This window comes from Nicotiana tomentosiformis, chromosome 4 (assembly GCF_000390325.3).
Source record: "Nicotiana tomentosiformis chromosome 4, ASM39032v3, whole genome shotgun sequence".
Lineage (NCBI taxonomy): Eukaryota > Viridiplantae > Streptophyta > Magnoliopsida > Solanales > Solanaceae > Nicotiana > Nicotiana tomentosiformis.
In genome coordinates this window covers 51,991,372-52,006,838 of record NC_090815.1, presented here as the reverse complement: position 1 = coordinate 52,006,838, position 15,467 = coordinate 51,991,372, and the positions used below count along the sequence as shown (strand labels likewise).

The 15,467-nt window shown below is 41.9% G+C and overlaps 1 protein-coding gene across 1 annotated transcript; it reads right to left on the bottom strand.

Annotated features, from left to right (window-relative positions):
- Positions 1-5,997: 5,997 nt before the first annotated feature.
- On the bottom strand, positions 5,998-15,211 carry LOC138909666 (uncharacterized). Its single transcript, XM_070200877.1, has 2 exons — positions 14,530-15,211; positions 5,998-6,245 (listed from the first exon to the last, which is right to left on the bottom strand). Exons 1-2 carry the CDS (start codon positions 15,209-15,211, stop codon positions 5,998-6,000), a joined length of 930 nt encoding a protein of 309 aa, XP_070056978.1.
- Positions 15,212-15,467: the final 256 nt, after the last annotated feature.

Below are 15,467 nucleotides of genomic sequence, written 5' to 3'. Positions count from 1 at the left end.
ACCTCCGGTAGTAGCCTACTTAGCCTAGAAAGCTACGAACCTCTATCAGAGTGGTAGGTCTAGGCCAGGATTTCACGACCTCAATCTTTTGAGTGTCTACCTTTATACCTTCATGGGATACAATGTGCCTCAAGAATGCGACAGACTTCAACCAGAACTCACATTTAGAAAACTTAGCATACTACTTAAGATCATGGAGGGTTTGGATAACCGCTCGTAGGTGGTCTGCATGCTCCTTCTCTGAACGTTAATAAGCCAAAATATCATCAATAAATACTATCACTAATTGATATAAAATTGACTGGAATACACTATTCATCAAGTCCATAAATACGACGGGTGCATTTGTCAACCTGAAGGACATGACAAGGAACTCGAAGTGGCCATATCGGGTCCTGAAGGCTTTCTTCGGAATATTATTCTCCCGAACTATGACCTGGTAGTACCCCGACCTCAAACAAGTCATCGATCCTTGGAAGTGGATACTTATTCTTAATAGTTACCTTGTTCAGCTGCCTATAATTGATACACATCCTCAGCGAGCTGTCTTCCTTCCGCACAAACAGTACCGGTGCACCCCAAGGTGAGGTACTGGGTCTAATGAAACCTTTCTCTAGTAAATATTTTAACTGCTCCTTCAACTCCTTCAATTTGATGGTGCCATTTTATACGGAGGGCTGGATATTGGTTGAGTTCTCGGAAGCAAATCAATGCTAAAATCAATCTCTAGCTCAACTAGATCGGTTGAGGTCTGACGACTACAAACTTTCACCATACAACCTCGGTAAACCCGTCTAGCAATAATTAATTCTTCAACTGGTGTAGAAACTGCATAAGGATTAGTCAGTATTTAAGGCACTATACCAAACTTCCCCGCGACAAATGGGGTAATATAAGATAATGTAGATACTGGGTCTATCAAGGCATAAGCATCGTGAGAGAAAATGGTCAATATACTTGTCACAACGTCAGGTGAAGACTCCTGGTCCTGTCGACCCACTAAAGCATAGATACGGTTCTGATTACCGCATGAACTGGAACCTCTACCTCTGCCTCGACCTCTACCAGCCGAAGACTAAGACTCGCGCCCTGAAGGATACACAGACATAGATGATCCGGCTGCTGAACCGTTGGTTCTGCCATACCCCTAGAATCTCTATTTGGGCAATCTCACATCATATGCCCCTGACACGCACATGTATAACAAGCGTCAGAACTTGCTCGACATTGGCACAAGTGTCCTCTACCACGGATGTCACACCACGGCGGAAATGACCATGTCTGCCCTGAACCTCATTGTCACTGCAAACCCGACGCCCATGAGCTCTCACCTGGTCCTGACTGAGCATATCAGCCAAACCTATAACCCTGTAACTGAGGCGGTGTAGGCCTAGTTGGCTGTCTGAAGTACTGGGGCCTATAACTACCCTGAGACTACTCCTGAGACCAGGAAAATCTCATCCTCTTACACTGACTTTGCTCACTCCTCTCTGTACCCTGCTGCCGATGCCTGCCACTTTCTATATTCTGCGCGAATGCCTGAATCTGAGAGATATCCATACTATCCTGCAATGCAGCAGTGACACATGCCTCGGTCAACTCTGGGGCCAACCTTGCTATAAACCTGTGGACCCTATCCCGTATAGTAGCAAATATGGATATAGCATATATGGCCAATGAGTAAAAATGGACACTATACTCTCGAACGCTCATATTTCCCTACTTAAGGGCTAGAAACTGATTGACTCGAGCCTGTAAGATTTCCCGCGATAAGTATTGGTCAAGGAAGGCATCTGAAAAATTCCCCCAAATAGCTAGAGGTGCATCACGTCCCCTGGACCTTTCCCATCCCTCGTACCAAAGGACAACTATATCTCGGAGCCGAAAAGCTGCCAGCCCATCTGCCTCTTTCTCTATGGCATACATAACCCGAAGGATCCTTGAAGCTGATATATGAAATCCTATGGGTCCTCTCTCTGATCGGTACCTGTGAACTCTGGGGGACTCAAGGAAATAAACTCTCGAACCCTTGAACTCCCAAACCCCTCAGAAGATCCTGCACTAGCTGATGCCCTAGCCAGTTGCTGGGTAACTACTAAGTGTGTCAACAAATGCACCGCACTCCTCAAGTCCTGATCTAATGGAAGTGGAGGGGGAACTGGATGTGCAGTATCCCTTGGAATCTCCTCAGGGGGTGGAGGAGCCGGTAATGGCCGAGTAGGGGTCTCGCCTTGGGCCTCAGATTGGGCCCCATCTACTGGGGGTACCCTGCTGGCCCCCTCACCCGCTGCTATATCTCTTCTCTGACTAGCCGTAGTCTTCCTAGTCACCGTCATCTCTATATGAAAACACCAATACGTACGTTTAACTCAAATTTCCTATAACTCAGTTCTACAACACTATTTAGATTTTAAAGAAGGGTAACCAACTCCTAAATGCCCTGTAGTTCACTGCTTATATAATGTGGTGCACAACACATCTATAAACATGACCCTACTAGACATGACTTGTAGACTCCCTAGGATAGAACTGCTCTGATACCATGTTTGTCACGCCCCAAACCTGGGGGGAAAGACCGGCACCCGGTGCCTCACTTAACCGAGTATACCAACTTGAGACTGAGGGCCTCTGAACATACAATGTCATACTTTGGCCATAGTTCCACATTGCAAGACAATTTGTGAAGCAAAATATAAAGCTGAGTGAAAATTAGCTCTGACTGGACATCAATATAAAACTGGGCCGACAAGGCCGTCATAACTACTACAGCTAACAAAACAACAAAAATATATATACAAGGCCTACAAGCCCATTATGCTGCACTGACTTACAAGATATGTCTACAAGCCTCTAGTGATGGATGTACTGTGTTCGGAACAGGGCCTCGACCTACCCATAGTATATATACATATATACATAATATGTACTCAAAATGCTAGACCCGACAACTCCGAAGGACGTGGAGCTTACAGATCAAGCTGAACATAGACCACATCTATGGAGGAGGTACAACTATCATTAAGTTATTAAAGGTACAACTATCACATAAGAAACGACAAGCTTATTTTATATTAAAACGGGCAATATCTCCCCTATAATCTTTACTTCCTTCGAATTCGAGACAACACCAACAATATAAGAACACAACAATAACAACATATAAACATCATTTTGCAATCTTATATCCATCACAAAATACTACAAAATAGCCCAACATACCCCTATCACTTCATACACAAAACGACAACCATAGTAGTGTCAAACAACCCGAATATATTACGACAAACAGCCAGACCACCACCCTGCATTTATGTGGTGTTTCTCCACACCCTTTCTCCTCCAAAACTCCCTAAAACAATGCAAAACACACAATCCAACAGCAACACAAAACAACCCACAAAACAGTCTACTAAGTTGAATAACTAGAACTCACGACTTACGATCACCGTCCCGTGAGTTCTTACAATTATAGAACAACTTGCATACATTTCCAGCAGAAAAAATATAAGAAAAAGAGAAATATACTTGCCTTATTTGTTGAATATCTCAACTCCTATCTTAGTTCTTCAAACCCTAGGTTTTCCTCCAACTAGTACTTGAAAAGAAGAGAAAATCAATTAGGGTTTGTGTTCAATTATTTGGGAAATGTTTCAGGGGCTTATCTCTGGTTATTTTGCTATATAATGAGTGTTATATTTTCAGGAGATAAGCCCTTAAAAGAGCTCTTTATCCGATCCGAAATAGCCCCGTTTTGTACATATTTAGTCCTCTCATTTAAGCAAGTAGGTGACACACCTACTTGTCACCTAGCAGTCCACGCAGTCTCGCAAAAATGCATATATCTCTCTAATACGATGTTGTATTGACAAACAGTTTAATGAGTTAGGAATAGACTCATAGATCTTCAGTTTGATGGGTGGATCACCTCGTAACTCTAAGTATATTGGGAGAAAATCGAAGTGACATTTGACCCAAATTTCAATAAAACTTATGAACCTAACTTGTGATGACTTTCATCGACTTTTGTTCAACAACTCGCTTGGCTTCAAAACTTAACACATGACTATCAGAAGACTAAAATAAATCATAACATAACCCTCTTATCATGTTAATAACCCTAGTCTCACCCCAAAGGTACGAGTTATAATATTCCCAACTTGTCGACTTTCGACCAAACATTATTTTCTTCATATCCTTTAGGTTTTGAACCTTCCAAACCTCTTTGTACTTGTTGTTCATGATCTTCAATATTTGTAACCTCTAAGGTAACATGATAATTTACTTTATATACTTTCAAAGATGATCTCATTTTTGATCTTACATCAGTTTGCTTACGATGCACTTTTACGTACGAAAATATGGGGTGTAACATCATTCCCCCCTTAGGAACATTCATCCTTGAATGTTTACTCTTAGAAACTTGGGAAATATTTCCCAGAGTCTCCTCTATACACTAGACTAAAACCAACCTGTACGCAGCTAGAAAACGTACTATACATGCCACACATGGCCAATGTCTATAAACACTTTGCCTCACACGGCCGTCAATCATAAATAGTGAAAGTCAAAAATAAGAGCTTACCTGATGACCTACTGGCCTAAATAGAGCAGTGCTGAAGTATCCCATCACGAGACATATCTTCGGTTTGAAATAGATGGGGGTATTTAGACTTCATTTCTCCCTCCGCTTCCCATATCATCTCTTCCACGTTCTTGCTTCTCGATAAAACTTTCACGGAGGTTAACTCCTTATTTCGTAGCTTGCAAATTTGTCGGTCTAGGATGGAAACTGGAACTTCCTCATATGATAAGTCCTCCGTGATCTGTACATCATCAGTGGGCACCACTGGGGTAGCATCCCCAATGCACTTCCATAGCATAGATACGTGAAAACCCGAATGGACATACTTCGATTCTGAGGGCAAATCTAACTTATAAGCTACTCGGTCCACTCTTGGAATAAACCTATAAGGCCCAATATAACATGGGCTAAGCTTGCCTTTCTTGCCAAACCTCATCAGGCCCTTCATAGGCGACACCTTTAAGAATACTAGTCATGAACCCCGAACTCTAAGTCTCATCTTCGCACGTCAGAATATGACTTCTAACGACTCTGAGTTGTCAACAGTAGCTCCTGGATAAGATTAACTTTTTCTATGGCCTACTGAACCAAGTTTGGCCTATGTAGCCAGATTCTCCAACATTAACCCACCCTATAGGAGATCTGCACTTACGCCCATACAAAGCCTCATACGGAGCCATCTGGATACTGGAGTGTTAACTGTTATTTTATGCAAACTCTATAAGAGGTAGATGTTCATCCCAAATTTTTTTTAAATCCAACACCCATGCTCGTAACATATCCTCGAGCATCTGAATTATGCGCTCGGCTTGTCCATCAGTCTGTGGATGAAAAAGTATGCTGAGATTCACCTAAGTCCCTAGACCTCTCTGAAATGACCTCCAGAAATGCACTATAAACAGGTCCCCACGGTCAGATATAATAGATACTGGTACTCTGTGTAGCCGCACTACCTCCTTAATATATACATTCACATAATCTTTGGTTGTATATGTAGATCTGACCGGTAGGAAATGGGCTAATTTCGTGAGACTGTCAACTATCACCTATATAGAGTCGAACTTACGATGCGAACTAGGCAAACTTGTGACAAAGTCGATGTTTATCGCCTCCCAATTCCACGTTGGGATCTCTATAGTCTGCATTAGCCCTCCGGGGTTCTGGTGCTCTACCTTGACCTCTTGGAAACTAGGACATTGGGCGACAAAATCAGCTATGTGCTTCTTCATATCGTTCCACCAGTACACGTCCTTAATGTCATGATACATCTTTATCGACCCAGGATGAATGGAGTACCATGAATAATGTGCCTCTGACATAATCCTGTCTCATAGCCCTGCTACTTCTGGGACACACAGACGACCCCTGCATCAGAGAACCACATCTTCCTTGAGCTCTAACAACGGTTTCTTCTGCTACGAAACTCGCTCTCTCAACTCGAACAACTCTTTGTCCTCGTACTGCCTCTCCTTTACTTCAGCTATGAGAGATGATTTTGTAGTGTTTTGGAGTACAACTCCACCATTGCCAAAACCTACTAACTGAACCCCCAAACAACCCAATTGATGAATCTCTCTAGCTTGTTCTCTTTTTTTAGCCTCTACATGTGCTAAGCTACCCATAGATCGACGACTTAAGGCATCAACTACAACATTATCTTTCCCTGGATGGTAGAGAATGTTAACGTCGTAATCTAGCCATAACCTCTATTGCAAATTCAACTTCTTTTGCTTGAAGATATTTTGCAACCTTTTTTTTAATGTAAATACATCCACATGTACACTATATAAATAATGCCGCCATATCTTAAGTGCATGGACAACCGCAGTGAACTCGAGGTCGTGGGTCAGATAATTCCTCTCGTGCTTCCTCAACTGCCTTGAAGCATACAAAATTAGCTTTGGATGTTGCATCAGGACACATCCTAAGCTGACACCTGAGGCATCACAATACACGGCATAACCCTCTAGACCCTATGGATGTGTTATAACTGGAGCGAAGGTCAACTTGTTCCTAAGCTCTTGGAAACTCCGCTCGCAAGCCTTTGTCCACTAAAACTTAGCTGCTTTCTGAGTCAGCTTCGTCAATGGTGCCGAAAGGAAGAAAAACCCTCTACGAACTTCCGGTAGTAGCCTGCTAAGCCTAGAAAGCTATGAACCTCTATCGGAGTGGTAGGTCTAGGCCAGGATTCACGACCTCTATCTTTTGAGTGTCTACCTTTATACCTTCATGGGATACAATGTGCCTCAAGAATGCTACAAACTTCAACCAGAATTCACATTTAGAAAACTTAGCATACAACTTACGATCATGGAGGGTTTGGAGTACCACTCGCAGGTGGTCTGCATGCTCCTCCTCTTAATGTGAAGAAACCAAAATATCATCAATAAATACTATCGCGAACAGATCTAAAAATGGCTAGAATAAGATATTCATCAAGTCCATAAATACGGTGGGGGCATTTGTCAACCCGAAGGACATGACAAGGAACTCGAAGTCGCCATATCGGGTCCTGAAGGCTTTCTTCAAAATATCATTCTCCCTAACACTGACCTGGTAGTACCCCGACCTCAAATCTATCTTTGAAAAGGCTCTAGCCCCCTGCAACTAATCAATCAAGTCATCGATCCTTGGAAGTGGATACTTATTCTTAATAGTTACCTTCTTCAGCTGCCTATGATCGATACACATCCTCAGCGAGCTGTATTTCTTCCGCACAAACAATACCGGTGCACCCCAAGGTGAGGTACTGGGTCTAATGAAACCTTTCTCCAACAAATCTTTTAACTGCACCTTCAAATCCTTCAATTCGGCAGGTGCCATTTTATAGGGAGGGATGGATATTGGTTGAGTTCTCTGAAGCAAATCAATGCTAAAATCAATATCTAGATCAACTAGATTGGGATGAGGTCTGACAACTACAGACTTTCACCGTACAACCTCGATAAATCCATCTAGCAATAATCCATTCTCCGATCGGTGTAGATACCACAAAAGGATCAGTTAGTATTTCAGGCACTATACCAAACTTCCCCACGAAAAACGGGGTAATATACGATAAAGTAGATCCTGGGTCTATCAAGGCATAAGCATCGTGAGAGCAAATGGTCAATATACCCGTTACACCGTCTGGTGAAGACTCATGGTCCTGTCGCCCCGCTAAAGCATATATACGATTCTGATTACCGCCTGAACTGGAACCTCTACCTCTGCCTCGACCTTTACCAGTCGAAGACTGAGGCTCGCGCCCTGAAGGATGCGCGAACAGAGATGATCCTGCTGCTGAACCGTTGGTTCTGCCATATGCCCAGAATCTCTATTTGGGAAATCTCGCATCATATGCCCCGTATGCCCACATGTGTCACGCCCCAAACTTAGGGAGCGCGACCGGCGCTCAACCGAGAGAACCCGGCCGAGCAAGCCTATTAGACTTACTTCTACCCAAACTCATCCATGAATAAAGAGGAGATGTACTCTATTAATCAATCACTGAAAAGATTTTATTAACAACTTCCTTTTCATTCCCATTAGTAGCTTCATTCATAATTTCCAAAACATTACGAGTTTATAGAATTAATGAAAAACATAATTTCCAAGTACCAACATTTCTAGTTCAATTCCCAACATCAACTATAACCCACAACCTATCTACGGAGCCTCTAAATATAATAGAAGAGTAATATGGAAATGCCGGCAACAAGGCCCCGGCTATACCTCAAAACACTGTACATGAGAAACAAAAGATACATGACCCCGAAACGAAGTGGGGCTCACCAAATCAGCTGAAAAGAGTGTACTACTATCATTGATCAATGCCACCTGCTGAAGAACCACCTGCATCCATTAAAGATGCAGCGCCCCAGCAAAAGGGACGTTAGTACTGTCGAATAGCACTAGTATGTATAGCTAAAAATCCTCTTTCAAAATAGAATGCCCATATAAGAAAAGGAAACACATAGAAAAGCAAGTCACAATCAATAATATCCAAACGTCCAGTTAAAACATAACAATTTTCAAAATACAAACTTCATATATAATTTTGGTTGGGAGATCATTAGCACCGATATACCACCGTCTTTGTTAGCACGGAGTCCGATCACGCCCGATCGGCTAGGCCATCTCCCCACGAACAATGTGGTTTGACATGTGATGCGAAAGAAAGTTGTTACCAATAGTAGTACCACCATATGCGCAATATGGCATCTGATCTCCACCCGATCAGCTAGGCCACCTTCCCACATATGCCGTGCGGGTTGACTTTTCCAATCCACAAAGGTTCCAGTTTCATCCCAATTAAGGGGAATAATATCACAATTCACCCCTACACGGGCACGTGTAGTTTCAGGTATGGGCCTTATGACCCACCCTTCCTCGGTATTGCTAATGATGCTCCCAAAAATAGTTTTGATTTGATTTGCAAACAGAAATATCATAAATACAATTGTACTCACCTCAACATCTTTCACATTGTATGAATTCTCATTAGTATTTCCAGTCATTCACAACGACAATATTTCCTTGGCTCATTAGGCCATTCACAAGATTCTTTATTCCTGGCACAATGGCCGTATTTCATATTCCACACTTTCACCTCTTTCAATTTAAAAGATCACCATCAAGTATCAACATATAGGATATTTTAAAAATCATATACTTCAAATCCATTTGAAATGGAAACTTCAAACACAAATGGTTTCTTCCCAAAGAATGAAGCATACCAACCAACAATAGAAACACACAAGAAAAATTATAAACAGTCAATACACCATTTACTCTTGCAATACTCTCCCCCAGAAATGACAATGTACAATTTTAACACATGAGTATATAGAACTCGAATCACACTGGATATATTAATAAATCAAAGCATTAGTTAAAGCAGCCACTAATGGGCATGAATTTAGTACAAAAGCTTTTAGACAATTCTATCTTTCATTGAAACACGACTCAAAGCCATAACCTTTTAATACGTAACCCACACTTTGAGACTTACAGAAACATTATGGAATTCAATTCCAAGAGAGAAAGTTTAACCAACTTACCTCAATCACGCTTATTTAGACTCTACAATTATCCGGAACCCTTAGCAACCTCAATCTATTTTAGCAATATACAAATTGAACCCAAAATTAGGAAAACGTTCATGGTTCTAGTTCACTTTTTATTTTTCCCACACTCTTTATCACATGCATGCAAGATGAACCACCCTCATACCCATGAAGTATCACACTAATACCCCATTATAGCTATGCTTGAAATTAAGAGTTGGGGTGATGAAGCCTTACCTTTTAGGGTGAAGAATATTGGTGCTCTATTTGAATATTTCCAAGGCTTTGAGTGATGGTTGAAGATCAATTGATGAAAATTAGGCCCTCCCTCTAGAACCCTCTCTCTCTCATACTAGAAATATAAGAAATGAGCTTCAAAATAGACTAAAGGGGTGTTTTAACGGAATGGGGGTCGGGTTTTAAACTAAGAAAATGGGTGCCCCGACACTATGCGACCGCAGAAATGGCCCTTAGGGGCCTGAACTTTTGGCCCAGGTATGCGACCAGTATGTGGTCGACATACTCGTTCTGCAGTCGCATAATGCACCGCAGAACTCCCTCCGCAAAAACCCAAGAGGGATTATGCGACCGATATGCGGTTGCATAATCGACCGCAAAATGGACCTCAAGTTGGCCAAACTTACTGCTTCACTCTACGGCCATTATGCGGTCCGTAGAGTGATTATGCGGCCGCATAAATGCGCTTTTCCTCCAAAATGTTTCCTTTCCTTTATACTATCCTCAAACACGTAAGCCTACTCCGGCACCACGAAACCTTGAATTCACTTGCGAAGATTACAGTGCTTTACACTGAAATACTTTAAATTTTTCCGGGGTATTACAACATGTATAACAAGCATCGGAACCTGCTCAGCATTGGCCCAAGTGTCCTCCACCACAGATGTCGCACTGCGGCGAAAATGACCATGTCTGCCCTGAACCTCATTTTTGCTGCAAACTTGACGCCCGTGAGCTCTCACCTGGTCCAGACTGAGCATATCAGTCAAACCTGTAACCCTGTAACTAAGGCGGTGGAGGCCTAGATGGACGTCCAAAGTACTGGGGACCTATAACTACCCTGAGACTGCTTCTGAGACCTGGAAACTCTCATCCTCTTACGCTTCCCTTGCTCACTCCTCTTTGTACCCTGCTGCCGATGCCTGCCACTTTCTATATTCTGTGTGAATGCCTAAATCCAGGAGATATCCATACTATCCTGCCATGCAGGGATGGCACATGCCTCAGTCAACTTTGGGGCCAACCCTGCTATAAACCTGTGGATCCTATCCCGCATAGTTGCAACTATGGATGGAGCATACATGGCCAATCAGTCAAAAAAGAGACTATACTCTCGAATGCTCATATTTCCCTAGTTGAGGGCTAGAAACTGATCGACTCGAGCCTGTCGGATCTCTCGCGGTAAGTATTGGTCAAGAAAGGCATCTAAGAAATTCCCCCAAATAGCTGGAGGTGCATCACGTCTCCCGAACTTCTCCTATCCCTCGTACCAAAGGATGGCTATATCTCGGAGTTGAAAAGCTGCCAGCTCAACTGCCTCTTTCTCTGTGGCATGCATAACCCAACAGATCCTGTGAAGCTGATCTATGAAATCCTATGGGTCCTCCCTCTGATCTGTCCCTATGAACTCTAGGGGACTTAAGGCAATAAACTCTTGGACCCTTGAACTCCCAGACCCCTCATAATATCCTACACTAGCTGATGCCCTAGCCTGTTGCTGGGTTGCTACCAACTATGTCAACAACCGCACCGCACTCCTCAAGTCCTGATCTGATGGAAGTGGAGAGGGAACTGGATGTGCGGTATCCCTAGGAATATTCTCATGTGGTGGAGGAGCCAGTAATGGCCGAGTAGGGGTCTCGCCCTGGGCCTCATACTGGGCCCCATCTACCGGGGGTACCCTGCCGGTCCCTTCTCCCGCTGCTATATCTCTCCTCTAACTAGCCGTAGTCTTCCTAGTCACCTTCATCTTTGTAGGCAAACACCAATACGCAAGTTTAACTCAAATTTCCTATAACTCAGTTCTACAGCACTATTTAGATTTTAAAGAAGCGTAACCAACTCCTAAATGCCCTATAGTTCCCTTCTTATATAATATGGTGCATAACACATCTATAAACAAGACCCTACTAGACACGACTTGTAGACTCCCTAGGACAGAACTACTGTGATACCAAGTTTGTAACACCCCAAACCTGGGGGGCGAGACCGGCACCCGGTGCCTCACTTAACCGAGTGTACCAACTTGAGACTGAGCGACTCTAAACATACAATGTTATACTTTGGCCTTAGGGCCACATTGCAAGACAATTTGTGAAACAAAATATAAAGCTGAACGGAAACTAGCTCTGATTAGACATCAATATAAAGCTGGGCCGACAAGGCCGTCATAAATACTACAGCTGACAAACCAACAAAAATATACATACAAGGCCTACAAGCCCAACATACTACACTGACTGACATGATATGTCTACAAGCCTCTACTGATGGATGTATTATTGTCGGAACAGGGCCCCGACTTACCCATAATATATATACATATATACACAATATGTACTCAAAACCCTAGACCCGACAACTCCGAAGGATGTGGAGCTTTCATATCAAGCTGACCACAAACAACACCTACGAAGGAGGTCTACCAGCTTGTATATCTGAACCTGCATGCATGAAATGCATCGTCCCCAGGAAAGGGATGTCAGCATGAAACAATATACCGAGTATGTAAGGAAATAAAAATATCTGTAAGCTTAAACTGAACTGATAATATAATAATAGTATGATCTAGAGATATACTTACCTGCTGATACTGATTCAACTCTCTCAATACAGTAAGTAAAATAGCTGCCCTGCCTTATAAGGCTCGGTACGTGTAACTTCTCAGCCATAGTAGGCTCGTTCGTAGGTGCTCAGCCATACTAGGCTTGGTATCTCGGCCATTCTGGGCTCGCTCATATGCGCTCGGCCACAGTAGGCTCTGTATATAACTTACCATCTGATCAGAGGTTGCCCAATAGGGGCCTACCACCGATTATAGCTCGATGGTGGTGAAAATACTGTGTATATATATATATATATATATATATATATATAGACCCTCTCCTCTCTTGACTGGAAGAAGACAATACTTAACTTATTATAAAGTCCCGATAAGGGAGAATATGATAGCTTTTGAGATTAGGATACATGATCATTCCAAAATGAAGGAAATGTTTAGCCTTAACATACCTTATCACAATCTTTCCATTAACCACGCTGAACTCATGTCTTTGTACCTTAATCTACAATAACGATATAATACTGTCATTAAGATATAAAAGGTACAACTATAGCATAATAAATGACAAGCTTATTGTATATTAAAACGGGCAACATCTACCCTATAATCTTAACTTCCTCCCAATTCTAGACAACACCAAAAATACAAGAACACAACAATAACAACATATATACATCATTTTGCAATCTTATATCCATCACAAAATACTATAAAATAGCCCAACATACCCCTATCACTTCATACACAAAATGACAACCATAGTAGTGTCAAACAACCCAAATATATTACGACAAACAACCAGCCCACCACCCTGAATTTATGTGGTGTTTATCCACACCCTTTCTCCTCCAAAACTCCCTAAAATAGTATCAAAACATGCAATCCAACATTAACACGAAACAACCCACAAAACAGTCCACTACAAGTTGAATAACTCGAACTCACGGCTTCCGATCACCGTCCCATGAGTTCTTACAATTATAGAACAACTTTCCATACATTTCCAGCAGAAACAATAGATGAAAAAGAGCAATATACTTACCTTATTTGTTGAATATATCAACTCCTATCTTGGTTTTTCAAGCCCTAGGTTTTCCTCCAACTAGAACTTGAAAAGAAGAGAAAATCAATAAGGGTTTGTGTTCTATTTTTTGGGGACTATTTCAGGGGCTTATATCTGGTTATTTTGCTATATAATGAGTGTTATATATTTGAAGGAGATAATACCTTAAAAGGGCTCTTTGGGTGACCCGAAATAGCCCCCTTTTTGGACATATTTAATCCTCTCATTTAAGCAAGTAGGTGACACACCTACTTGTCACCTAGCAGTCTGTGCAGTCTCACACAAATGCATATATCTATCTATTACGATGTCGTATTGACAAACGGTTTAATGATTTAGAAAATAGACTTATAGATCTTCAATTTTATGGGTGGATCACCTCGTAACTCTAAATATATTCGGAGAAACTTACAGTGACATTTGACCGAAATTTTAGTAAAACTTATGAACGTAACTTGTGATGACTTTCATCGACTTTTGTTCCACAACTCGCTTGACTTCAAAACTTAACACATGACTATCATAAGACTAAAATAAATCATAACATAACCCTCTTATCATGTTAAGAACCCTAGTCTCACCCCAAAGGTACGGGTTATCACATTTCCAACTTGTCGACGAAATATTATTTTATTCAATTTCTTTAGCTTCTGAACCTTCCAACCCTCTTTGTACTTGTTGTTCATGATCGTCAATATTTGTAACCTCTGAGGTAACATGATAATTTACTTTATATACTTTCAAAGATGATCTCATTTTTGGTCTTACATCAGTTTGCTTACGATGCACTTTTACATACGAAAATATAGGGTGTAACATTATTCCCCCCTTAGGAACATTCGTCCTTGAATGTTTACTCTTAGAGACTTGGGAAATATTTCCTAGAGTCTCCTCTATACACTAGACTAAAACCAAAACTGTACGCCGCTAAAAAACATACTATGCATGCCACACATGGCCAATGTCTATAAATAGAAACACTTTGCCTCACACGGCCGTCAATCATAAATACTGAAAGTCAAAAATAAGAGCTTACCTGAACACCTACTGGCCTGAATAGAGCAGTGCTGATGTATCCCATCTCGAGCCATATCTTCGGTTTGAAATATGTGGGGGTATTTAGACCTCATTTTTCCTTCCGCTTCCCATATCATCTCTTCCACGTTCTTGCTTCTCCATAAAACTTTCACGGAGGCTACCTCCTTATTTTGTAGCTTGCAAATTTGTCGATCTAGGATGGCAACTGGAACTTTCTCGTACGATAAGTCCTTTGTGATCTGTACATCATCAGTGTGCACCACTGGGGTAGGATCCCCAATGCACTTCCGTAGCATATATACGTAAAAACTCGAATGGACAGACTTCGATTCCGAGGGAAAATCTAACTCAAAAGCTACTCGGTCCACTCTTAGAATAAACCTATAAGGCCCAATATACAGTGGGCTAAGCTTGCCTTTCTTGCCAAACCTCATCACGCCCTTCATAGGCGACACCTTTAAGAATACCCAGTCATCAACACCGAACTCTAAGTCTTGTCTCCGCATGTCAGAATATGACTTCTGACGACTCTGAGTTTTCAACAATAGCTCCTGGATAAGCTTTACTTTCTCTATGGCCTGCTGAACCAAGTCTGGCCTATGTAGCCTAGATTCTCTAACATCAACCCACCCTATAGGAGATGTGAACTTACGCCCATACAAAGCCTCATACGGAGCCATCTGGATACTAGAGTGTTAACCGTTATTTTATGCAAACTTGATAAGAGGTAGATGTTCATCCCATCATTTTTTAAAATCCAATACACATGCTCATAACATATCCTCAAGTGTTTGAATTATGCGCTCGGCTTGTCCATCAGTCTGTGGATGAAAAGGTATATTGAGATTCACCTAAGTCCCTAGACCTCTCTGAAATGACCTCCAGAAATGCACTGTAAATAGGTCCCCATGATCAGATATAATATATACTGTTACT